The sequence below is a fragment of the Cloeon dipterum genome, chromosome 1 (assembly GCF_949628265.1).
Source record: "Cloeon dipterum chromosome 1, ieCloDipt1.1, whole genome shotgun sequence".
NCBI lineage: Eukaryota > Metazoa > Arthropoda > Insecta > Ephemeroptera > Baetidae > Cloeon > Cloeon dipterum.
This window is the reverse complement of record NC_088786.1, coordinates 21,565,500-21,591,276: the sequence shown is the minus strand read 5'-3', so window position 1 is coordinate 21,591,276 and position 25,777 is coordinate 21,565,500. Positions and strand designations below refer to the sequence as shown.

Below are 25,777 nucleotides of genomic sequence, written 5' to 3'. Positions count from 1 at the left end.
TCAGACACTAACTCTCGGTTTTCAATGTACAAAATATATGTTGGTGGCCGTTATTCGTGATATTTTTAACATGTCTATCATGGTTTTGAGGGGATGCAATTTATTAAAGAAATGAGAGCATGCTCTACTCGGTGTAGTATTCCAAGAAGAGTTTTTTAACGTTAGGACTGATGTGTTTTAGAGGTCTCAGCCGCGAGACTTAATGCGGCAGTTGGCGGTACCGGCTTAGACTAATTTTTGCCAGGTTTCGGCGGTCGGCGGCTTACCATTTTCATCAGTGGTTGGCGCGGCTGACCAATATATTTTTATCATTAAGTGTGATAGTGCTTCACGGCCTGAAGGGCCAAAATACATTCTTTTCTCCTTGATTTTTTTATTTTTGACCATATCTCACTGGCGGCTGAGCCAAATTCACTGCTGCTGGCGGCTGCCTACGTGACCCAAAACTTGACGGCTGGTGCGTTGCAGCGCGGCTGGCTGGGAGCTGGGACCGCAGTAGTTGCTTAATTTGTTGAGGGATCTTATAATTTTATTTATGTTGCGGGCAATTCAAATGATTTAGACTTTCCACAATTTGCATTGCACAATTATTTGTGTCTATGATGGCACTACTAGCAATGTACAAACAATGTGATTGTCCAAACGCAAACCGTGAATTGCTAAGTAGTGACACACGTGGCTCGCTTCAAAGAGCAGTTAATTATTTACAGCGGTCCTCTCATCGTGGGCGTGTAATGCCGGTTTATGGAACTTGAATCAGTGAAGTGTTTTAACATATTAATTTAATTTTTATTCTTTTTCATCTATTGTTCTGTTTTTTAAACGCTTTATCAATTTTTTATTCTTATTGAAGATATTTTGTTACTAATCGTTTAGTGTAATTTATGCCAATATTATTTTCCAATATTCGTCAGACTTCTAATGCTTTGCCCACAGATGCCGCACTATAAATATTTGATCGTCAATAAGAAAAGAAAAAAGGAGGACAATATTTTAAACACTCAGAAACCCACGAAGAAAACTGAAGATAAGAAAACGTTGAAAACCGCATCAAAGGAAACCGCAGAGAAGAACTATGCGATGGAAGACCCACAAACAAATTCCAAGATTGGTCTTGGCTGCCATGAGGTCCCCTCTAGCTCAAGCCGTGATGCAGCCTGTAGCCTAAGCTCACAATCAATCGAACCAAGACCAAAATCGCGCCATGATGCAAATTCTTCAGAGCAGCCTCAAGAGAAAGATAGCTTTTCCGTTCAGCATAGGGAAGAAAGTGATCAAAGTAGCACAGAACATTCTGACAGTCGATCATCTGCAGCTCCATCAGGTAACCAAATGTGCTCAAGTGGGAATTGGCGGTATTGATCTGGCGGCTGGCTGAGCCGATATGTTCGGTTTGAGGTTGCTTTGTAGCCAAATTTCTGGTGTTCGTGATTTTTTTTAACAGGTATTTATATTGTCAACGGCCTAACCTTCCGTATAAATACTTTGAGAATGGAACAGTCTGCTGGTGCACTTTAGCTCGTCCTGGTCCCGGTAAAATTCTGCAACTTTCAATAACCCAACGCGAATATCCTTGTTGCAAGAAAAGGTCAGCAATCAATTCTACAACGAAAATTTGGATGTTGAACGTTGCGCAATATTACCAGGACCAGGACGCCTGCTGTAGTTTCATAGGTTACGGCTGTTTGCGGCTGACCACGTCAACCTAGTCCAATCGAACGATATGGCGCTGCGGGACTAGCACTAAGTTAACTTATAAAACAAAATTTGAAGAAATAAATACTTTTTTTAAATTTGGACAACTGTATTTGGTTTTATTGAGAATGCTTACGTTCAAGATATGGGGTGATACTAACAAAAAAAAAAAGCTAGAATTAAGTTTCTGTTAGCAGTTTATATGAAATATGGAAATAGTTTAGTGAATTTGAAATACATGCAAACATAATTTGAGCGTTCCTTAAACAAAGAATATAAACGCACTCATCAATAATAATTTTCTTTTTCCTCTAAAATTGATGTGTGCTGATTTGGGGCAGAGTTGCCCTGTTAGCCCATAATAAACTTAATTTTGAAACTAAAATTGGCTACATTTTTGCACAAGGGTTTAAACACACTGCATTTTCTTGTTTCACTGGTATTTTTTAATTTTCGTTCTACATAACATTTTTCTTAAATTCCATGTCTGAAATAAATGTTTGCAAGAACTCAACTGCGCCTATATTTAAACGTTGCGAAGCACTCTAATCAACACTGTTAATGATAAAAATACCAAGCAACTGCAGTAATGTTCCCGCATTGTGTAGACTTTATCTTCCCTAAAGTGACAAAAAGTGTTACGTCAATGAGCAAGAACGCACTTCTCATTTCAATTTCCGCTATTTTCCAACACGGGGTGCCAAAAATATAATTTATATAATTGAAACATAATGAAAAATGTACCGTTAAGCTGGACACGTTTGCTGGCAAGGTGCCAATGAGAAAGAAATATAAATTATGTTTTTTCACTCACCTAAAAATCCATACAAACTTGTAGATATATCGATTTTCATCCTATTAATGCATATTTTCATATGATAAAGATTTAAAAAATTGGAAAACAATTTAGTAGTATAAAATTTTAGCTTGTGCAGTCAGCACTGGTTTGCATTGCAATTTCAGCTAATTCCAAGCCCCGTCCGCAATACCTACCAGTCACCTGGCACAATGGTGTGCCCGTTCCTTCACCTGTGCCAATTATTGACTGATTGATAAATCTCTACGACAATATATGAAATTTCTTGTTGCGACAGCGAGTTACCATCCTTTTTTTTAATAAAATTAAATCATCTGCATTAAATATTAAATATCACTAAAATTACGGGTAATCATTAGACTTTTGAATTTTCTCTATAATATAGTGTTAGATTCATTTCATGATGTTCCTGTTTCTATGTTTACAGGTTTTCGATGCATCTCCAAGAATGAGCTCTCTATCGTCAGCATGGAGAAGCCTCTTACTGTTGCTAAAGGTAAGAATCTTTGTTAGTTGTTAAAATTGATTTTATCTCTAAACTCATTACATCAACGCAGTTTTCTTTATAGATATTCCTTGGCAGTATATATATATATATATATATATATTTATATATATATATATATATATATATATATATATATATATGCAAAAATGCCCTTAATGTTAAAAACCGGCAAAAGACGTCCCCACAATATTTTTACAATTTTAAGGAACTTCCTTTGCATTTTAGGACAAAATCCAGATCCTATGTATTATTAATTTCAAATGATTTTTTCTGAGAAATTGTCATGAATGTTGAATGTATGGTTTGTTACCGCGAATTTCACGTTGCCGCTTTTTCGGAACCTCTGCTGATCACATCCTTTGGGCTATGAGCTCACCTTTAAGACCGCCGAGCGGATATCACGGGGCCCGAGTGGCCGCCGAGCAACCTGGGCCCTATGTGGCCATCTTTTCGCCTCCCTGCCCCGAGGTCTTTGATCAAAACGCCCCTAAAGCCGCTGAAAAGGTGCGACATAGTTGAAACTGAAAGACCAAGGTCAAACTTGAAAGCATTGTCTTTCCATCCAGGGTTGCATTTGCTTACCACCTTGATTTTCACCACTGGTTTTTTACGGGTTTTACCACTCGGTTATTACCAATTTCTTGCGCAAGAAGTGGGAGAAATGAATTTATTCCATTTTTCCATGTGAAAATCTAACATTTGCGGTTGGAGTGATCAAAATTTTCTCTGATTTTTCCTATTTAATTGCCATTTGCTGCCTCAATTTCTTCAAAAATTTCTCTCTGGCAATTGTTCATAATTAGAAAATTATAGAAAACTGAGGTGCAAACATTGTCTGCAAAAAACTGGTTAAAATGAAAAAAAAAACGCTTTTTACCACTGCCTTGCATTTTTTTTATAAATGCGGTTTTTTGCAATCCTGTCCTACAGAACTAGTCAAAATTTCGACCACTTAACACAGTTGAGAGCGCCGGCCGCCGAGATGATGAGTTTTAGGCCCCGCATAACGAACTTTTCTCCCGAGTATAATACATTGGCCTCACGTGCGCACAATCTGCACTTCTTCATTTAAGTTAAATGCAATTAAATTTATTTGGCGTTGAAATTTTTATGTGACACTGATGTTTAATTAAAAGTACTTGTTAATAAATAGAGTAATAATAATGCCAGGTTTGAAGTTTGAAGCTCAGGAATGGGGGACGCGGTCGAGAGTTACAGTCCGGTCCACCTTTCATTCACAGAACTCGGGAAAATTTTGAGATAGCAAATAGATAGGGAATGCTCCCATTCTCAAGCTTCAAACCAGGAATTTCACCATCTTTATAAACAAGCAGTAATTTGTTAAGGAAATAAAAGTGGCACGTACAAATTTCAACGCCAAAAATCACATCCAATGTCCCATTGACCTCCAAATTTCCAAATGATATCTAAAACCGTCTAAATTGAAAAAAAATCGACTAAAACTATCTAAATTTATTCAAACCCCCGTCTAAATATAGTGGACTATTTTCCCAAAAGTAACCGTCTAAAACTCACAGCCCTAATTATTTATATATGTAGATATCAATGAACAGCATTGATAATTATCGCAATATATTTTGCTCGGTTTCTAGTTGCGCTGTAAGTGGTGCAAAAAAAAGTGCGCTCTTTCATCTAAAAATTTTAAAATAAATTGAATTAAACTAGTTCCTGATCACATTTCATTAGTATTAAATTTGTTTAGAAAATATATTTATGTGTTATGAGGTGGGCTTTATATTGCATCGCACATGATATTTTTAAATTGCCCAATTTGTAAGAGTTTCAATGATCATGCGCTGAGAGTTCTTGCTCGCTAAGTATCTTCACGTTTTTATTAAAATTAAATACAAAGAAAAAATTACACATTTGCTGTTTTTTAAATTTGTTACAATAAAAATAATCTATTCAATAAGAATTCCTCGAATCTATTACGTAAATTTTTTTATCCGAGCAGTTATTTGCGAGATTGGAGGTCGATTGGACGCGATTTTTCAACGTTGAAATTTTTAGGTGGCAGTCATATTTGCTTAAAGTACTTGTTAATAGATGGTGAAATTCCAAATTTGAAGCTCGGGAATCGGTTTCAGGATTGTAATTCAGCAATTTTGGCTGTATATTTGAGCTGTACAGGGGTGAAAACCTATAAACAGACACCAAGTTCGATGAAATTGAAAATTTTCGAAATTTTTTATCTCAGGGTCACGTCAGGGACAGACCCTGAAGGTTGATTTCGACCTTCCTTGGTCTACCCTAGGCCCTCTTGGTGTTTCCAAGCAAGTGAAATGCGAAAAAAATCAACTTGAAGAACGAGAGGCGAACTCGCCGCTCTGAGTGCATGCGCGGTAAAGCGGCCTCGAGCAGGTTTTCAAACTTCAAATTCGAATTGCAGCAAAACTATCGCGATTGCACCTATGAAACTTGGTGTACTTGTGCAGAATTTCACGGGCTACATTTCATCCCTGAACCTCAAAAAAATCGTAGGGGGCTATCATCCCTTAATTTTGAATTTTTAAAAAAAGGTCGTAAAAGGTGACCTTGACCTTCGACCTGCGAATTTTTTGTAAATACAAAAGTTGTTCAGGATCAAAAACTAGGTTGGGCAGTGAAAATTTCAAGGTGATACCTCAACGCAGTCAAGAGTTGCAGTTTAGAATTCATTAACGCAATTCGTTTTTTGGGTATTTTTGAGATACCGAAAAAATAGGGAACGCCCCCATTCCCGAGCTTCAAATTTGGAATTTCACCATCTATTAACAAGTACTTAAAGCAAATATGACTGCCACCTAAAATTTCCACGCTGAAAAATCGCGTCCAATCGACCTCCAATCTCGCAAATAACTGCTCATCCATTTTTTGTTATTAAGCCTACTAAATGGTAAACAATGTAACTCATAATTCTAAATTCTCGCCATCGAAGTCTTTCAATTGAAACGCCTTGCATTCGCCACATGCCTGAGAATCTCCGGATGCCGGGCAAGAAAGAGAATACTTGCCGGTGGTGAGTCCGTATCCGTGCAGATTGCTCCGCATCTCACGGAGTCCTAGCGGCTTGCCTAAATTATTCCATCTCCAAGCATAACAACTTGTTAAGCTAACAATTGATCATTTAGAGGCAGCAATGCTAGACAGCATCGCAACCATTCTGCGGCTACTAGCCCGGTGTAGAAAAAAAACACATTTTTGAATAATAAAAACAGATCGGGATTCGAACGTTTAAAATATTGGATTTATTGCATTACTTAAAAAACCTTGGCCTCCGAAATTGGTATTCGATTTAGATTACAATTAAGAGATATTTAAAAAAATACATATTTTCCATTTTGTGTTGCACACGTTTATTAAGAGAATGCGAACGGTGTTGTTTGACATCATACATATATATTTTTTAAAAGCATCCCTGTTACAACGTGAACGCACCCCTAAAATTGTCAAAGTCTCTTTCTGTATGAAAAATACTTGTATTTTTATAAAAAAAATAACTGTAATGCATATTATTTACACCCTTTCTGTTTCAGGAGTGTTGAGCGAGGCACACTTAGTTGTTCCACCTTTACCTGGCAAGCCTACAGAGGCTTCAGCTGTGGAGGCAGAGCTACCATTGAGTGTATCAGAAGAGACACAACCGACTAGGGAAGCTTCTCAACTTCATGGTAAGTAATCGAAAAAAATGCTCTCCTTTAGTGTAAAATACCTTTGCTATAGAATGGGAAAGAAAATCTATGAACAAGGCTTTTAGGTATGTGCATTAAAGCTAATTTATTTTATTTGATATTTTGTTTCAAAACGGAATGGCTAGTGACTGCGATGCCTGCCAAACAATTATCCACAGACACGCAGATTTATATCAATTTAACCTCTGCCAGTATGTACCGTCGGTAAATAGATAAGTCTTTAATGTTTGTCATCATCACCACCAAACTCTGCTTCGTAGAGAACTTTGAGTATCTGAAGCTTAGCGTAGGCCTTCTGTTTGGGATTCAGTCTGTGTAGTGTGTGTACAATGCTTTTGCAGAAGAGCATGTCTTCGTCCTCTGCAGATTCTGAGCGTCTCCGTTTTTCCAAGGGTTGCTGGTCATCACCGCTGTCATACTTATTCGCGCGCTGCTGAACATTAACATCGATTGGTATAAGAGGAATGGCGAATTGTAAAGATAGCTAACTACCTTGGTTGTGTTGCGAGTTGACGTGCTTTGTTCAGCACTTGGGCTAGGCTCTTCCAGTGTCGTTTCCACGAGCCGTGAATGGTCCTCTGCGAGTTGGTCATCTTCAACAACCCACTCGTACATCATTGAGTCTTCATTTTCATCTTGCGATTCACCTTTGGACTCGTTTTTTATTGCTGAGTATTCAGTTGAGGGAACTTTTCTGGATCTCAGATTTCCGTGTCTGAAATTAAATCATTACCAAATAAGTTACGCTCTTCATACAAATTTAATTTGGATATATTCCTGTAAATTTAAAAATGCTAAGATATACTAACCCCTCTCTGTGGCTGATGAAGCTCCAAAGGAAATTCATGTGCTCCACTAAGGGCCATGGTTTGAAAGGCTTTCCTGTGTAGTCTGGACTGTTGGACAAGATAGCTGCTTTCTTCTCCCTGGTGAATCTGTCTCTCAAAGATCGCCACCGCGTCTTCACATCTTGAACTGGAAAATATATCGAATCTTACGTCATTGAGCTGCACATCATACTAAGAACGGATAGTTGTTTTATGGGTTTGAAATAATTGTTTCTTCAAAAAATTAATTTAAGATCTTCAAAATTAAGTTTCAACGGTACTTTTTTATTTTACAGATATTTTAGAATTACATTCAATTTTAAGTTAACTTTAACAATTTTAGATAAAATGAAACAAACCATAGAAATAGGGTTTTTAAATTTAAACGTTTGTGCTAATGCACGCTTCACGGGATCAATATATAGCGATTCAACAAAATGGTGGTCCCATAATAAAAAGAAAATGTTGAGCTTTCCCATGTTATTCTTTCTCGGTGTTATCAAGCGCGCATGGCTCGTTGCGGACTGGGTAAAGCAGGGGTGCCTATCTCAATAAGAAAATAGCTTGACAAAATAATGTTGGTTTCAAACCATAAATATTTTTACTTTTTCGTGATTCTTATGAAATATTCAATAAACACTTAAAAATTGCGGGATATTGTTGAAAATCACTCGTGTAAGTCTTTTCTCAAACTGGATATTGCACACAAATAATGTCCTCTGTGCAGTTTTGCTATTTTCTTATTAAAGAAAAAATTATGTCAAGTATGCAATTAAAATCTCCTTGCAGTTTGAACACTTAAACGTAAATTTACCAAAAAAATAACGAATTAAAATGGTATCTTGGTTTCCAAATTTTGTTGTTCTAAATCGTAGCAAAGCAAAGCCCTTTACATGTGCCAAAATATAATATTTAAAAAATAAAGCCGGCAAGTAGCTCGCCTAAAATGAAGAAAAAAGTTTTTTTGTGGCAAAACGCGTGAAGATTTATATAGAGTTTAATATTTGCGAATATTTCGGACAATTTTTGCTTCGCGGCGTGTCTGCGGTCTGCGTCACAATAAGCAAATGCTGAGCGCAGTGCGCGCTGACGTGATTACTAATGCGGTGCGAGATCGCAATAATGTTTTGCGCCGCCTCTCAGTCAGGCAGTCGTCACACGCGCTTTGATATGCGGAGAAAGAGTAAAGCAGCACGTGGTTCGCTCCGCTCCACGCTCCGTCTCAATAGTCCAACTTGATCGATCGAGCAAAAAAATAGCCCTTCAAAACCGCGCGATTTTTTCGCAACGGCGTTAAAAAATTCCGATATCTAAAAGCATATGCGTTTTGCACCAAAGAGGGGAGAAGCAGCGTCGCTGCTCATCGTAATTTGACCGAGGGTGGTAACGCACCAGGAGTTCCAATGTTGCTCGCGATCTGCGTCCAAATCGACTCCTTGAGGACCGTGTCCTTGTAGTTGGGCCTCCGGGTGTCGTAGAGATCCGGAAACTCCTTGACCATGTTGATAAGCTTCAGGTCGGTGGACATGATTCCGCAGAGGTAGGCTTGCGGGCCGCGAAACAGACGCGATCGTTACGTGTGTGCTGCAGCGCTCAACGCTCGATACTGACATTACTGACAAAGCGACGCGGCGCTGCCAGCAGTGGAGGGCTAACCACGGCCTATTGCCAGCTCGTGCATTGCATGACGCGGCCATGAGCGCTCCGCCAGTGGCAGACGGTGCGCCCGCGCCGCGTAGTTGGCATCGTCGCAAGCGATGGGCGTAAACGCACCGCCGGCTCGCATGTTCGTGTGGTTCGTGTCGGCTCTTCTCAGCACGGCGCACACGAACCCGCCGCCGCTTTCGTGATCGCGCGCCCGCTCGCTCGCTTGCTCGCTCCAAAGGCCAAGCGAGCGGGAGAGCTCGTCGGCCGCTAGCCCGCTTGCTGCTTCAATGCCTACCACGAAAGCGAGAGAATTCGAGATAGAGAAAGAGAGAGAGAAGGGAATTATTGTCTGCTGACTTGCTCAGCGTCGGATTTGCTCCGAGAATATTTAAGTGCGCAGCGGCAGCGGCCTCCCCTGCTAGCGTTACCTTTTTCCTCTTATTATTACGCTTCCATCTAAAGGAATGCGACCCTCACTGGTATGACTTGTGCTTTTAAATTTTTCTTAAATATCTTTCTATCTGTGAAACGAGGAAAAAGATCCACATTTTTCGCTTGAAATTCTACCCTGTCTTTAGCGGATATTTTTTGCTAAATAAATATTTGTTTTTTAATCACCACGTGTCCACAAAGAAAACATTTAGCTCGTTCAAATCACTGAATTTTATTCCGCTCCTACTTTCGGCGTCAAAGGAGTCAACCTTTTTCTAATAAAAAAATATTGCAAATGTGCTCAGCCCTGATTTTGGAGCCCAAAGATGAGACTGAAACAGCTCTGTCCTTCAGTGTCAACCTGGTGTTGGGCGTCTTGTGATGGCATACATTTTTTTGCTTGGGCTTAGTTCTTAGAAATTTTTACCTAGAAATTAAAAACTTCAGTGTAATGCCGAACACAAATTTTTTCTAAAATATTACCACGATTCTGAAAAAGTAGATGTCTCGTCTCAGCCGCGAGATGTAAGGCGGCGGCTGACTTGGCCATTTTCACCGGCGGCTGGCGTGGCTGACAATATTAAAAACGTGAAGGTTGATAGTGCTTAACGGCACGCAGAACAGCAAGACATTTTTTCCTCCTGCACTTTTTATTTTGACCCATTCTCACGGCGGCTGGCGCATGATATGATAGCCAGATTCACGGCGGCTGGCGCATGATATGATAGCCAGATTCACGGCGGCTGCCCACGTGACAAAATTTGACGGCTGACTGAGGCCTAGATGAAAATGCCATTAATTTTAAGAACGACTTGATTTGACAAACTTTAAAAAGCACTGTTTATAGTTTTCTTTCCCGCACAATTTGTGGCATTGGTAAAAAAGGGTAGGTGTTCTTTCTTTAGTACTTTGTTCTTAAGATGTACACAATAAACACACATTAACATGTGCATCTTGTATTTTTTCTACAAAACTTCACTTAGCCGCAAATTTCAATGTTTTGTTTGATGTGCTTTTTTTCCCGCATGGCTTTTGGAGCTTCATAAATTGGATGGAAACCTTAGCGTTTCCACAACGATTCGTTACGCCGTACACTGGTAACTCCCCAAAATCACATTCCATATCATTTAATGTGGAGGAGCTAAAATTCGGCCATTGATGTTTTCTTTGCTTTTATTTGATTTGTTGTAGCCGCGAGATCAATCCATGACCAGGAAACATTTTTAGCTGCTCTAAACCTTACTCCATCTTTCAAACTACGAAGCTCAGGTACTTAAAGGCAATGTTGTTAAAGTGATCACAAAAGGCAAAATTTTCCGCTTTTTCTGCAACGCATGTGTTCATACCTTGGTATCTTTTTGCTTGCACAGGTGAATTAACACACACACAAACACGGCTTACTGGGGCTAGCAAAAAGAGAAAGCACAGAACTCCTGTTCATTCTCTGATAGGTTTGTATGCTCTGCATCAAAATCATTACTCACCGCGAATACCCCTATGAATATTTTGTTTTATTTCAGACGAGGTTGCAGATGCCGAGTTCTTGGGAGATAATACTAAGCCAAAAAGTCCAAAGGAGCTCAAAAGTCGTGAGACAGAAACCGGTTTTACGCCAGCCAGCTGTCATTCCTGTCATCAATCGTTCGATAGCATAAACCAGCTCAGTGACCACGTCAGAGCTTGGCACCAGAGGAGGTGCTTTCGCTGTGGCATCAATCATTTCGATACGTTGAACGAGTTCCTAATCCACCATAAAAGTCACATTCGGCCTTGCTGGGTCAAATTGCGTGGCCTGGGACCTGAGTACAGGCAAGAAGCGGAAGACTTGAGAAAGGAAATCTCAAAGAACTACCAAGCTCTTTTTCCAAAAATTCGCCTTCGGCTCACATCAAGTCGGAAAGCAAAAGCAGCGGAACAGCGCATCGAACAGGAGAGGCGCCAGTCTGCAATTCAGTTAAAATCTCGCGAAGAAAATATGGAAAATGACATGGAAGTCTTGGACAAGATCATAGAGTCCTTGCAAAGTGAGAGCGCTGAGTTTTCTTCAACTGCAACGTTGCCACCAGAGCCCAGTCCTGCCACAAGCATATCTCTAAGGTACCTCTATGTTCCCTTTTTGAACTCTAGCTTTTGGACAAAAGTCTTTATTAAGCACGTTCAAACGTTTTCTCTATTTTGTGGTGTTTCGTCCTCTTTGCATTAGATCGGATCTGGCCAGTATAGTCACTTCAGATTATATAGCATGACTTGCGTAGAATTAAATTTTCCAAAAAATATTTAAACCTAAAACCATTCTGATTGCAGTTATGTTAGCTCCCCAGCCTCAACACCAGCATTGTCACCACCGGCGCAAAGCGTGCAACAGCCGCTCATATCCGTTCGCAGCACAGCCTCTCTGATGAGTGAGTCTGCACTTAGAAACCTGAGTGATAAGGAAGGTGACACCGTGCAACAAAATGCCGACGAGCCAGAGTTCGTGTCGGTCGAGAGATTGGCGGATAACAACATAACGCTGGCCTCGATCCTTACTCCTCCACAGAGCAACACCCCAATCATCTCACAAACCCTTCCATCCCAACAAGCAGCATTAGTCCCAGAACAACATCAACTGTCCTTTGAGCCACAAACCACGCAGCAGGTCTATATCTCGACTCAACACGTGTTCATGGCTCAGCAGCAGGAACCGCCGCCAATGGCACAACGTTCCCTTCATCACTTGTTGTCAGCGCCTAACATGTCCACATTGGGGATGCAGCAGCGTCAGGCGCCTCTGAAGGCCAACCCAGCATACCGCTGTTCCGTTTGCAACTACCAGGCCACCAACATGGACCAGTTGAATGGTCACAGAACCCTGCAGGAACACTTCATGTGTCCAATGTGCAGATCAAACTTCAAGACTCAGGAAGATGTGATGAGGCACCACAAAAATGTACATGCGGCTGAGCCAGTCCAGAGACAACATAATCCGCTGCCAACCTACCAACAACACATGAACAAGGAACAGTTGAATGGAGCTTTCGTAATGCAACAAAACCCGTATCACCAGGTAAATTTCATCCTAAATTTATTGTCAAACGATGAATGCATATTTTATACTTATTTTTAGTTTTACGAACTCTTCTTGGTTTCTTGCAAAAGTATTAGTTACTAGCAGGATGAATTGCAAACAGTGATCAGCCCGAGGAGCGTGTTGCTGCCTGGTGGCTTAGTCAACCTTCAGTGCTTGAAAATTTGTCAGCACTAACTAACTGTTTCATAAGCCCGACAGCGAGTATGGTGTGCGTAAGATTATAATCTAGAGTGAGCTCAAAAATTTAGAGTAACGTGTTAAGTTTCTGTTTTAACTTGATTCCTGTCGGGCTAAAATAAAATAGTTTATTCAGGTGGATTTCTTTCGAGCACTATTATGGTTGGCTGGGCTATTAGGCAGTTACCAACCGTCCCCTAACAGAACAGCGCTTGGCTATAACAGCCGCGCCGCCGCTCGGCTGTTGTTCGTTTTATAAAAAAATGATGGTTATTGTGCACACCTGAAAAGGTGCAGGTGTGTCTGGAAACACAAGTAAGAGAGGTAGAGCCCCGCAGATGCTGCATCATTTCGGTTGGAGCATGAGAACATTAAAGAGGGACACGAATATGAATTTTTGTTATTTGTGCTAACGTGGAAAGCATTTTCTATCGTATTTTAGTAACAAAGCTATAATTCGCAGTAGAGCGTCCATCAGGCTGGGAAGGGCCTTTAAACAAATGGTTTTTATATCTTGCTCGTAAATTGAAGTTAGTTATTTGCTTCTAAAATAGAGGCTTGAGCGCGGACCTATACACGCACAGGAAACATTTCCTGCGCCTCAACTAAGTAGCGGATGAAAATAATGATTTTAGGGAAGATAGTTAGAGGTGCAGGAACAGGAAATAAAGCGGCTATGAAGCAAATACCGGAAAATACAAACTCAACAGTTAAATTTGTTATTTAATATTTTTTCAACTGTTGCACACCACTTTTAAACCACCGTTCTCTATATATAACACCTTATCAAGGTTGAAAAAATAAAATTTTATTTGTTGGCATGGTAAAAAACAATCGTGTCACGCACTTTGTTCTAATCTATTCAGGTTTTTTGGTGTTGACTGTTGAAAGAAATATTATATAGCTTTGCCCGATGGCAAGAACAAACTATCTGGGGAATTTTTCACTCTTTATTGCGCCTAACAATTACACTGAAGCTTAAATGGTATTTGTATAGGCTAGTAGAAAACGCTTGACATCTCGTCAATAATTTCACGTGTCATGTAACTTTTTAAACCGATTTAAGTTACGCGAGATATAACTAACTTCGTTCCATTTTGGTCAGTATATTATATATCATGCGCCCGTATTAATTTCCCTTGTACAATACTATTTATCGCGTGACAACTGTCCCTATCTTTTCGACTGCGATAAAACATGCAGGTTACGTATGGGGAAAAATAAAAATACGGCTATCAGGGACATCCGGGAAACATTAAAAAAAATATTATACAGACGAGTCATTTATATTGTTGGCGCTCTTATCTTCCCTACTTTTCCTGAAATGGTCGAGCTGAGCAGTGTGGTGGTGGGGGGTCTGCTTGCTAAGATTTGGTACCATGCTAACACTGCATGGGGAAACTAGAAATTTTACTAGTTCTCCCTTCTCGTTCCCCCTTCTTTACCTCTTGCTCGCTATAGTGCGCAAGTGCTATTCAGCTCGCATTTATTTAATAAAAACAAACCTTCCTTTTACAGAAAGGATAGGCTAGGCTACAAACTAACAGATTTGTTAAAAGTTGCTGTTTTGTTTAGATTTGTTAGCCTTGTTAATAATTATTCAAATTGGTTTTTACATCCTAAACATTTCCCAATGTCTCAAATGCATCGAGCTAAAAGAGGAAAACCGGGTTATTCAAAGAAAATGACCAAAAGTCAACGCGAACGTGTACGTATAATTATAATATCACTGACATAACCAGCATTCACAGAAACATAATTGAGGTTGTAAGCACGATGTTTGTTACTTATTGAACAACACCAACTCTTGGAAAATTATCGTTTTTGCAGGGAGCAGAAGTAGTAAGTAATACCAACCGACGCCTCAAAACTTATGGAGACATGAAATTATGAACACAAGCCAAATTAGGTCTTGCCGCGCCAGGCGGCAAATTTTGGGTCACGTGGGCAGTCATTATGAATCTGGCTAAGCTACGCCAGCCGCCGGTGAAAAAGGGTAAAATATTAAAGAGTGCTGGAGAAAAAAAATGTCTTCTGGCCTTTGTTTGTTGAGCACTATCAAACATAACGTTCAAATATTTTCAGCCGCCGCCGGGCAAATAATTTGGCTAAGCTGGTCCCGCCAGCCGTCGCCTTAAATCTCGCGGCTGATTGTGAGACGCCTTGCCAAAATATATTTTAACCTAAAAAGAGTAAGCGTGAAAATTACTATGACGTTTACCCGTTTTGATCTATTTTGCTTCATCTAACGTTCCCTGCTCCTATTTGAAAATGTCTAACGCCACGGTATTTCGCAAGTTTCAGAATAATTATCCTGAAGTTATAGAAGTGAAACTGAGGCGGCAGCTGGCTCGTGATAATAGTAGCTGAGCCATATTAAAACCTTTTTTCAATGTGAAGTTTGATAGAACTTAACGTTCGGATAGGCTGAAAACCAGTTTTTTCCTCTGCCCTTTTCCATTTAACGACCTTATGAGTGGTCCAGGGAAATATGTAGCTAAAAAGCCACAGCGGCTGCCGACATGAACCGAAATTAGTTGGCGGTAGCGCGCGGAGCTGCTGGATATATTATACCACATGTTCTCAATTTTATTTTAAAAACATCTGCTAAGCTCCTTTGAAGGCAACGACGCTGCAGGAGGGAGGTTCGTTCTCCCCCTTTAATGTGTTTTTTTCTAAGCCTCACTGCACCTTCCTTTTGAACTTCCTGCTTTTGTCAATCTTGAAGCCTGTGGAAATTTCTGTTCCCTCTTTTGTATTCCTCTCCTGTCGCGTGAAAAAGGAGAATTTTCACAATTGAGGGCTTTGTACCCTATCCCAATGGGGGGGGGGGGCATTCCAATGTTTGGGAACAGCTTGATCTATTGATATATTGTTACCAATAGGCTGTGGTATGCGAAGGTATGTGAGGCCATCTTTGTTAACGTTTGCCATAGCAACGACATTGAACTAAATGGACCAATAGAATTTGGTTTTTTGGATCGGAACCTTTTCTATTGAATTTGGATAGCTTGGTTTATTTTCCGTGCTGCTAAATTTTGTGGGCAAAAAACCATGTTAAACTGTAGGTCTTATCTTAGTCCCAAACAGGAAATAAAGCTCAGAAATTAAATCTTTCATTAGAATTTGAATATACGATTGAAGATGACTATCGGTCTCAGCCAGCCACACTAGCCGTCGGTGAAAAAGGGTCAAAAATAAAAAAATGGAGGAGGAAAAATGTCTTTTGGTCCTTCAGGCTGTTAAACACTTATCAAACTTAACGTTTAAGATATTGTCAGCCGCGCCACCCACCGGTGAAAATGGCCAGCCGCAAAAAAGTCGACTAAGCCAGACCCGCTAGCCGCCGCCTTGAAGCTCGCGGCTGAGACCTCTGAAAATTACTGTTCTAAAAAAAAACTAAACCTGATTATTAACATTGTCAAACTTTGATTTTAAAATTTCTCAGCCGTGTTAGTCGCCACCACAAAATTGCGTTATTCGTTTTAAGAATTTAACTTTAATATTAACACAGAACTAGAGAGCTGCGTGATTATGAGTTCCTGGCTAGGCTTCCTGGCTCAAGCCAAATTTAAACCTGGTGGCTGAGCATTTCACTGACGGCTGGCACTGCTGACCAAATTTTAAAAGTCAAGTTTGATAGAGCCTATCGGTCCAAAGTGCCAGAGAGCATTTTATTTCTCCTGCTGCTTAACGACTTTTACACTGGCGGCTAGCGCAGCTGATGTTAGCCAAAGTCACGACAACTGGCGGCTGGCTACGTGACCAGCTGGCGCAGCGCGGCTGGCTACATGACCAGCTGGCGTAGCGCGGCTAGCTAAGGCATCTCTACTCTTACAATTAGTATCATGATCTCAAGTGCATCCAATGCGTAAAAAACTCCTAAACGGAATTTCTAATCGTTGAATGAGATTTATATATGTTTCAAGTAAATGATTTTGAAGCATGAAATCTGTATAGTTCATTTGCTCGCATTATTGAGTGCATTCAAAAACAACCTCATAGAAAGCCTTTGGAGCCCCATGCAGCCTTGTTCAGTTATGTCCCAAATCACGTTTTTCGAATTTACAAATTATGATAAACTTGGTTCAATCGGTCCTAAAAATTACTGCCAAATTACGTCTCTTACAATTCTGCATTGGTTAGGGCTATAAGTGTGATGAAAACCCTGTTTTTTTAACGGTATAAAATCGACTCTAATCTGGTGGGACACTCCACTGGCATCGTCCTACACCAAGATCTAAGGCTTTTTCCGAGAAAGGCCGTATTTTACATTTTAGTACAGGGAAATATTGCTGTTTAAAATGCAATCCTTCCGCTCCCCATGGATTTGCGCCCCAAAATAATAACCGCTCGTGTCTTAGCATAAAAAAATTTCGCTCTTGTTAGGTCTGAAAAGAGCTCAAAAGAAATGTGGTTTCAACTGACGACTTTTTCTCTATATATATATTTTTTACATCAAGTATATTAACTTATTTCTTATCTGTTTTATCTCTTGAGGGGTCAAACCCTCTTTCTGGATCGGATTTTTCTTTTAGCTTTTATCATATCATTGATACTCATGACCTGAGGTAAAAAAAATCTTTTTTTGGGTTAACAGGGAAGCAATTAAAATAAAGAACTGCGATGAACTTAAGGACCCTTTGACTTTTTAAGTGTGCGTTGCTTTAAAACTCTTCTCTTCGAGTTTCATAATTATTTGGGATGATGGAATTAAAACATTTTGATAATTATTTGAACGCCTAGTGCGTTTAATAAATATTTTATTATATTTTGAGTATTCAAATAGTTCACCAATCCCTCTGTTTGTTTTAGTTTTTGGAATAAATTAGCTTTCTTTATATTTACATGTTATCTATCACTTAGCACTCTTTTCCCCAATGACGCTAATTCATTATTACCTTTCAGCACCACCAGCAGCAGCTTCATCAAATGTTATTGCAACAGCAGATGGGAGGTCCATCACCCCCTGGTCTTCACCCGATGCAGCCCAGCCTGCAAGGCATGATTGCCATGCAGCAGCGAGTAATGGGGCCCATGCAAATGGCGCCTGGTATTCCTCCCTATCAAATGGCGATGCAACCAAGGGGCGTCATCAGGCAGTCAAGCAGGCATAGGTTCCAACAGCCTAACGCGAACAACGTTGCGCATAGGCAGGCAATGCAGGGCACTGCATACCGTCAGGCGAATCCAAACACACTTACCCCTCTAAAAAGGCCAACGGAGAATCAGACGGGACAGCAGGGCGCTCCCCCGGCCAAGAAGCGAACTGGTCTGGATATTCCTGTCGAGCAGCCGGACGACTGCCAGATAATTGCAGTGCAAAGAGGAGGGGACGGTGTGCCTCAGATCACAAGTGTGCAGGGAGCAGCTTCACGGGCCAATGAAATTTCTTCCCAAGCAGCTTCCACTTTGCTCAGCAACTCCAATATTTCTGTGTCTATTCAGCCCATAGACAAGGATAAGGGGAAGCCGCAATCAGAGGTAAATTTTTGTTTCACTGCATGCTCAATTTAAAAGTAGTATTTTTATTTGATGTTTATCCTTCTTAATGTGTAACGGGCAGCTAATTCGCATATGAATGGATTTTGAAAGAAGTTCAGAGAATTTTGAAATGTTGAAATTGAAGTTTTACCCACAAAAGAATTTATGGAATATAGCTAGTTTCAAAGACTTTAAATATTAATTTAAAATCCATAATTGGAACGATAATTTTTATATATTGCACACCCAGTATTCAATTCAAAATATTTTATTATTTTACCGTAGTACTCAAAAACTAAATATAAAGGTGCAAACCAAAGACAAACCAGTGATGGATCAATTTCATCAGTCTCCCTCTCTTTCATTTAATTTATGAACAAGATACCAACAGTATATTTATAACCTTTATAAAATTCATTTCATCCAGGGTTTTAATTTTCTATTTAACATTTAAAAAAAGGAGTTCAGAGAAATATCCTATTAGATTATTTAAAAAATAATAATTTTTCCTTAGTGTCAAACATTTTTCAATCATTCCTTTTAGATAAGAATATTTTACGGTATACAACAACATGAAATTTGCCATATGTATTACAAAAAGTGGATTCAGCGCCAGACAAGCAAAGTGAATTACTCTTGAATGTTCTATCTCTAAAATCAACCTTGTTGAGGAAAATATTTTAGTAACACCATTCTGGTGGTGATGGAAACATTTCTTTAAGATGAATTTACAATTGAGTGGTTTTATAGTTATCATTTATATGGGAGTAAACACGCACACGGTAGATAACCAAGGCGTTTCGATTTTTTTTTACAATTACAAATGTGGCAGACTTAAAAACAGCATTATGCGTGATAGTTTGTTAGTTTAAAAAATCGTTAATTCTCTAAGAAGCAAGAAATTAGTTCACTTTTAGAATAATTTGTCTAATCTGCAGTTAAAGTTTCCACAAGAAATTCTAGTATCAGGATTTCCAAAATAACCAAAAGCCTCAACTAATTCTTCCCATAAATTATTTGTGTTAGTGTTGAGTTCAAAATAACTACCAACGGTTGAGGTTTTTTCAAAGTTTAAGAATAAGAGAATTTTCTAGTTTGATAATTTACAAGCATTTCGCATTTTACGTGGTAAATCTAATCGGTAAATCTCTTAAAGACCTGCCATGCTCATAATTAATCCCAAAAATATATTTGCTAAAAAACCTGATAGAAATTTCACTTAGCAGAACTGTTTCAGTCAGCACCATAATATCAATAGCACGGAAGCATTCATCACCTTCCATAATTAAAAATTGTTTTGAGATTCCACAGTAACAATGAAAGTTCACTTAGCTTAAATGGTGCTGCCAAGGCGTCTTCCTCGAGCACTTGGGCGCCGATTTTTCTTCGAGGATTAGCACACTCTGGGTCCACGAGATTAAGCTCAGGTTTGGCTGCAAAGAGTTGCGTGCACTCAATCCATCTTTTCGATGGATTGCATTTCACTGTCAGTGAGACGTCCAGCAGTTCTTCATAGACTCGATTCATACGGTCAGATCCACTGCACAAAAATGACATAGTAACTTCTTACAGCTGCTCCTTCATGATCTCCTCGGCCAGGCTCCCGAAAGGTTTTCGCACGATTTGCATGAACGGTTCTGGCTTCTTGTTGATCTCATAGGAAAACTTCTGATGAGGGGCAAAATTGTGCCTACTTTGTCCATTTTTATCTTGATGACATTACCAACGGCTGCAGAATTCGGCTCATACTCAGAACGGCCGACGTACCTAACAGCACCGGCAGCGACACTAACCCCGAGCGAGAGATCAGTGCCAAAAGCATAAATATTAGCTTATCACAGGTGTACTCAACGAACGTTTATCGGTTAGTGCGAACCTTAGATTTACTTTCTCTAACTAAGAGCATGATCTAGCTCAGAAGACTTGTCAATGTGTGGGAATTTTGAGCCGAATATATGATTTATAGTTCTTAATTTTTGCTTGTTGTTTATTGAGATCAAAACGTTTCATTTGGAATGTTTCAGCATAAATCGAAATAACACATTAATTTTTACAAAAGTTCAAGTTGTTTCTGTGCATGAACCAGAACTCTAGTGCATTCAAACAAAAAGTGAGGCAAATTTTTCTTGCCAAATGCTGAACTTACTGACTGATTTTCTTTATTTCCCACTGTTATAACAAAAATGTTTTGTATTTTTATCTATTGTGTTCTGAATGTGGGGAGGTGTGGAGCATAGTTGCTCTGCTGATCCGCAATAAAATCACTTTGAATCTAAATTATCACTAGAGAAGCTTACCCCATTTGGTTGAGTTGATCATTATTACTATACATCAGCATAGCTTCTGGAATACGCTCGACTTATCATCTCCCTGCCAGAGAGCGATTAGGTGACATGACCACTGCATGCAGAGGTCGATCAGTCAGTGAAAGGTGGAAGGTTGAGAAGCGCATCTCGCACAGTAAAACGACATCTATCAAAGCAAGATTGATTCAAATTTGTGTTACGCCAAAAAGTGCGGGAACCGCTACAAAGGTATTCACGGGTATTCATTTGCTGTCAGAGTTTCTGGTGAACTTTTCAACTTTTGGTCATACTCTTATCGGTTGGAAGAAGTTCGGAGAAGAAATTGGAGGGTTTAAGTTGGAGAGGATTTCTCTGAAAGGCACTTTTGGACATGTAGCTCTTCTTGAAATTCCTTAAAATTGCAGTTTTTACGGTTAAAAATAATTGCGAGAGTTACAAATTCCCGCTTCAAAAACAAAGCTAAATACCCTTAATAAATTTCAGGTTGTTGCTAGCATCCTGAAGGACAGAGGCATAACAGTCACGGCAAAAACCGTCAGTGAAAAACCTGCAGAGCAGGACAACAAGGTTGAAAATCGAAGTGCACTGGCGAATATTCCTGAAGTCCTGATCAATAACAAGAATATTCAAATTTCACAAACGCCCAAGGTGAAGAATGGATCGAAGACGGAAATGCCTGCTCCTGGAGCACCTGCGCAGAATGTCAACCGCCCCACAAAGCCACAAACCGTTGATATTACAGCTGAGGCCAGGGCGAATGCAAATAATCCTCAAAACAAGAAACCCAGCAACCACAACGTAACCTGCCAAATTTGCAACAAGGGCTTCGCCACAACCAATGCCCTAAACATACACACTGGAATGGTGCACTCAGAAAAAGTTATATACAGGTAAGTCTACACCATTTAAAATATTTAAATTTATTAAAATTAAAAATAGATCAGTTTTAAATGGTTGAATTATAAATGTAGTTTAAAAGTAAATTTTGGCCAGGCAAAAGATGAGTTCTCCTGCATCAATTGCGCAAAAAGTTATTTCTTGATTAAAGTGTGGAGAGATGTCTCATAACAATACATCATATCATTTTACCATTCTATCTAATTTAGGAACATTTTAAAAATTAAAATTTCCCTTTTTCGTTCTTTTTAATTTCCTATTGATACTTCTTCCCCACCCTGATATCACGATTTGGATAAAATTTTGAGTATGCCATTATGCAGAATCGAGGAAGGGACCCCACAAACTTGCGCACGATCGAAAGCGCCTGGAAAATCCATAGGGGGCCTATCCGTGGGCCCTCAAAAGGCTCTTTCTCTATCTTTCATTGTTATTTAAGTGGGAAAACTTTTGACATAGGTGTAAAACGTGAGAAATCGATAGAGGACATTAAATAAACTATATCGCGCAGGTTCCGGTTCGTTTTGGTCTGTAGAAAAATTATAAATATATTTGAAATCCCTATTTTTCAAATTGCTGCGTGCCAGCGGAGGCTATGGAGGTGGGCAGTGGCTGCAATGGTGCTTAATCGACGCCGAATTTCACCAGAAACATTTTTTCATTAGTAAAGTGCTACACAAGTGATCAAATCTGAGTTAAAACGGTCTAAAGATATAAAAAAACGTGACTTTGAAAATATCAGAACCCTGTTTTTGGGGTCTGGTGTGAGCCTACGGGATTCCAACGGGTCTCATTCCATACCCCTCGACAAGTTTTACCAGGTCGAATTTGGTTTTTGGAAATCATTATTTGTCGTTTTTTAGCAATATTTTTGTGTTGCAAAAATTGAAAAATCAAAATTGAAAAAAAATACTAGTTTTGCAGATTTTACTAGCTATTTGAATATGGCACAATGGGTGCGCCTTGTTTGAATCAATATTCATATAAAACAAAGCTAATGCTGCGTTTATTCAAGATATGAGTGGTTTAACCTAACATAGCTGTGGTTTGCCCTCTCAACTTCCACTTGCCCTGTTGGCTGATATTTAACTGACCTCATTATCTGTTAAGTGGCGCAGTGCATTAATAATATCTTGAGCCTGTATCCTGATAAAGCACCAGAAAACAAAAGCATAATATGTGGAAAATCATGGCTTTAAGTCAACTTTATTGTTCAGTTACTAAACTTGCAAAATACAATAGTTATTTAACGAGAGGAATATTTTTTAAATAATGTATTATATTTATATTTTAATCATTTATAATCTAACCCATTTAGACGCATTACTTATTGCTTCACATAACTAAAAATAGCACTTTGTGTTCACAGAAAAAATTGTAGAATTGTTATGAATACTTTGATGACTAGTTCTACTATCTAAATTTTGATTAGAACGATACCTAAATTGGCGGAACAATACCACGGAATTGTTTGCTATCAGTTGAGATCAGAACTTTACTGAAATTTCCAGAAAAAGTCCAAACCTTACCTCAATTTGGAAAGGATATACACTAGCTCTAGTTTAGAATAATCTCTGGCAATGGGAGCTCAAAACTCAACAAGGAAGCTTTTTCTCATTTTTGCCATGTCAATTATTTTAAAATTATACTTTCTTTTTTTTTTGCTCTTTTTATCCCTGTCCGAAGACCGGGAAGGGCGCGCACTGCACTAGCACGAATGCTGAAACCCGGGTCCCAATAACACCGTGAACGGATAACATGGGCGCACCAGGCCGCACAGGGACCCAGCCCACTCAAGGGGCACTTGCCTCCGCACCGAGGAATTTTTTTGAAACGCTAGACATTCGTCCCGTGAGGCCAAATTACGCATGCTGGAAAGGTGCAAACCAGCAAGTAGCGAGTCGGCGCCGGTGCCAGTTGAGTAATTTGAGCATTTCGGGTCATTAAACTAACCACTTTTTGCCATCTCTGACATTGGGTAGCCAGTATTAGATCTCCGAACTGCTCAAATACCTCCCATTGCTTTGACACTCCTGAGAATGCCTTAAAAATGCGAGCCAACGGGCTGGTTTTGCCTTGCTGGCGAAATAATAATTTGTTTTTCCCGCCGCGTTTATTTTTATTGGAAATCAAAACTAGATATTTTCAAATTGATATTTTAACTTCAAACATATTTTATTTTTCAAGGTGCAAGGTGTGCAATGCAGCTTTCACCTCAGCAGATGGACTGCGCACTCATGAAGTGACTCACAACAAGGACAGCGTGCCACCAGGGGGTGAGCTTGCCATCCCTCTTGTCAACGTGCAAGACGCCACAGTGGTGAACAATCTCGCAAGGATCGGCATCAACTACTACATCCCACTCAGCAACAGCGAAGGCAGCGGATCTTTCAGCATCCCAGTCATTTCCGCGGAAAGCTCTGTTAAAAATCCCAACGTGTCTATTGATTTGGGTGCCATTTCATTCTTAAAAATTGGGCAAATGAATGCTCTCAATAACCGCCGCACTTGAAACAGACTGAACAAAGAGAATTGTTATCATTTCCCTGAAACTAAAATTATGGGGTTTTTCTGAAATGGAAGCACAGAATCCAAAATAAATTTGTATGTTCGCACTGAAGCACCTACAAATCTAAAAAATATGGGATGTGTCCAAAATGGAAGAGCCAAATGGGATATTGACATGAGCGTTCGCACTGAAGCGCTTACAATTGTAAAAAAACTTTTCTTGGAGGAGAAAAGGCATGCACAGCTGCGAAATTAAGTCTCAAACTATTGACAGCCATGAACTAACTGTCAGACCAACCATATTGTGTTGGTTTAACATGAGCCTTTGAGAATTTCCAAATTCATAATATTTAAAACAGTGCATAAGTTTTATTGCACTTATTACCTTGGTACACTTGAATAAAGGGGAGCTAGAAGCCAAACACTGATTTGGGGGCCCCATTAAACCCAAGTTGTACTTGCTGATATTTTTATTTTACGTTTGCTTTACTGTCTGTAAATTTCAGCAACTGAACGCAACGTGGAAATCCAAGCCTATGAAGACTATAGGAACTTAATTTAATTTATTTTTCCTGCAATACACATAACAAAATATAAGTTAGTGTACAAAGGTCCTGATTTATTAAATATGATTACAGCTTTTGACATACAGAAGATACTGGATTGATTACGTTATACTGGAGATATTAGTGAGAAATCGGCTTTCAATGGCTGGTTGATTTCCTTCAAGATGTAAGGGGAACGGATCTGAGCTATTTAGCGCTGCTAATAAAATTTGATATTTTGGAAGTATTCAACAAAGACTACTGTGCTGAATAATTTACTACTTGAATTTTTTAAAGATTTCAAGTACAATACAGCTAACTATTTGATTTGTAAAATGAAAAAATTAAATAAAATATTTAAATAAAATTATTCTAATTTTTGTTATTTCTCCAAATTTTAAAACCAAACAGCTCTTTAATATTTGATTCAGAGTTTGCAGTTTTTTCCATCTGGTGTTATCCACAACCGTTTTTTTTCTTGGAAAAGCCAGTAAGAAAATTCCAGACTTTAGCAGACGATATTAGGATTTTGTCTTCAATTTGTATTCTTCCAAGGAAACTTTAGGTTTGAATTTTTAGATTTTGAAAAAAAATTATTGAACTTGTAGGATTGATCAAATGAGTTGAGAGATACTATCAGAGAAAATATTTTTATTTGACGGAGTGTCCAAGCTATATGGTACTCTGAAGGCTGATAATCCTGTTGGTGCAGCTAGTTTTCGTTCATTTGTGTTGTAATCGAATAATTCTAATCCTCGTGATGAACCGAATTCTAATTAATCGCTGGGTCAATTTTGACTTAACGAAAACGTAATTTTTTACTATTGCCTGGATGATTGCAAATCAAATAGCTCATTAATGGGTTGAGAAAACGAACTTTCTGAGCTGACTGCTGGCTCATGCAGCTTTTTATCATTAGGAAAATATATAAAAAATGTTTCCTTAATTTAACGTTTTTTACAAACACAAATTTTATGGAAATAAATTATGCAGAAAGTTGTGGTCTATTCGTAAGAAATGTTAAATTTTATCAGCTTTCAAAAAATAAATGCTTTTTCTCTACAATAATCAACCATTAAAAACTTTCAAAGCTCAGAACTCTCTTGTAGTAAATTTTTAATCTTTTTCGTGACGTCAAAAAAGACCCACCAATCGATTTGTTTGAATTAACT

General features: G+C 39.1%; 2 protein-coding genes across 10 annotated transcripts in view; one reads left to right on the top strand and one right to left on the bottom strand.

The window, feature by feature from the left end:
• LOC135934775 (uncharacterized) overlaps positions 1-24,975 on the top strand; it is a 35,280-nt gene extending 10,305 nt beyond the window's left edge. For 2 of the 7 annotated variants that reach the window (XM_065476752.1, XM_065476753.1), the window contains exons 2-10: positions 2,940-3,008; positions 6,557-6,691; positions 10,810-10,887; positions 10,989-11,069; positions 11,139-11,715; positions 11,923-12,664; positions 17,774-18,349; positions 21,139-21,545; positions 23,740-24,975. In XM_065476752.1, the coding sequence (XP_065332824.1) occupies positions 2,981-3,008; positions 6,557-6,691; positions 10,810-10,887; positions 10,989-11,069; positions 11,139-11,715; positions 11,923-12,664; positions 17,774-18,349; positions 21,139-21,545; positions 23,740-24,064 (2,949 nt within the window). In that variant the 5' untranslated portion in view covers positions 2,940-2,980 and the 3' untranslated portion in view covers positions 24,065-24,975. Of the gene's footprint in view, positions 1-536; positions 1,325-2,939; positions 3,009-6,556; positions 6,692-10,809; positions 10,888-10,988; positions 11,070-11,138; positions 11,716-11,922; positions 12,665-17,773; positions 18,350-19,921; positions 20,630-21,138; positions 21,546-23,739 lie in introns of those variants that run through there. The other 5 variants (XM_065476749.1, XM_065476748.1, XM_065476754.1 and 2 more) reach the window with 5 other exon arrangements.
• On the bottom strand, positions 6,779-17,899 carry LOC135934778 (transcription factor Adf-1-like). Of its 3 annotated transcripts, none has more exons than XM_065476761.1 (4): positions 17,767-17,899; positions 7,522-7,687; positions 7,205-7,427; positions 6,779-7,145 (listed from the first exon to the last, which is right to left on the bottom strand). In XM_065476761.1, the coding sequence occupies exons 1-4, from the start codon at positions 17,792-17,794 to the stop codon at positions 6,933-6,935; spliced, it is 630 nt and encodes a 209-aa protein (XP_065332833.1). In that variant the 5' UTR covers positions 17,795-17,899; the 3' UTR covers positions 6,779-6,932. The 3 variants fall into 3 exon arrangements, with proteins under 3 accessions (XP_065332833.1, XP_065332831.1, XP_065332832.1); XM_065476759.1 differs by lacking the exon at positions 17,767-17,899 and adding an exon at positions 8,932-9,162; XM_065476760.1 differs by lacking the exon at positions 17,767-17,899 and adding an exon at positions 8,932-9,162 and having other exon boundaries at positions 6,779-7,142.
• Positions 24,976-25,777: the final 802 nt, after the last annotated feature.

What these genes read in the sequence shown, in the direction of transcription:
- LOC135934778 (XM_065476759.1), bottom strand. Translation starts at nt 9,067, where the DNA reads ATGTCCACCGACCTGAAGCTTATCAACATGGTCAAGGAGTTTCCGGAT. An exon ending in TTCATCAGCCACAGAGAGGG is followed by an intron (nt 7,428 to 7,521) that starts GTTAGTATATCT and finishes ATTTAATTTCAG; the next exon opens with ACACGGAAATCTGAGATCCA. An exon ending in CAACTCGCAACACAACCAAG is followed by an intron (nt 7,146 to 7,204) that starts GTAGTTAGCTAT and finishes GTTAATGTTCAG; the next exon opens with CAGCGCGCGAATAAGTATGA.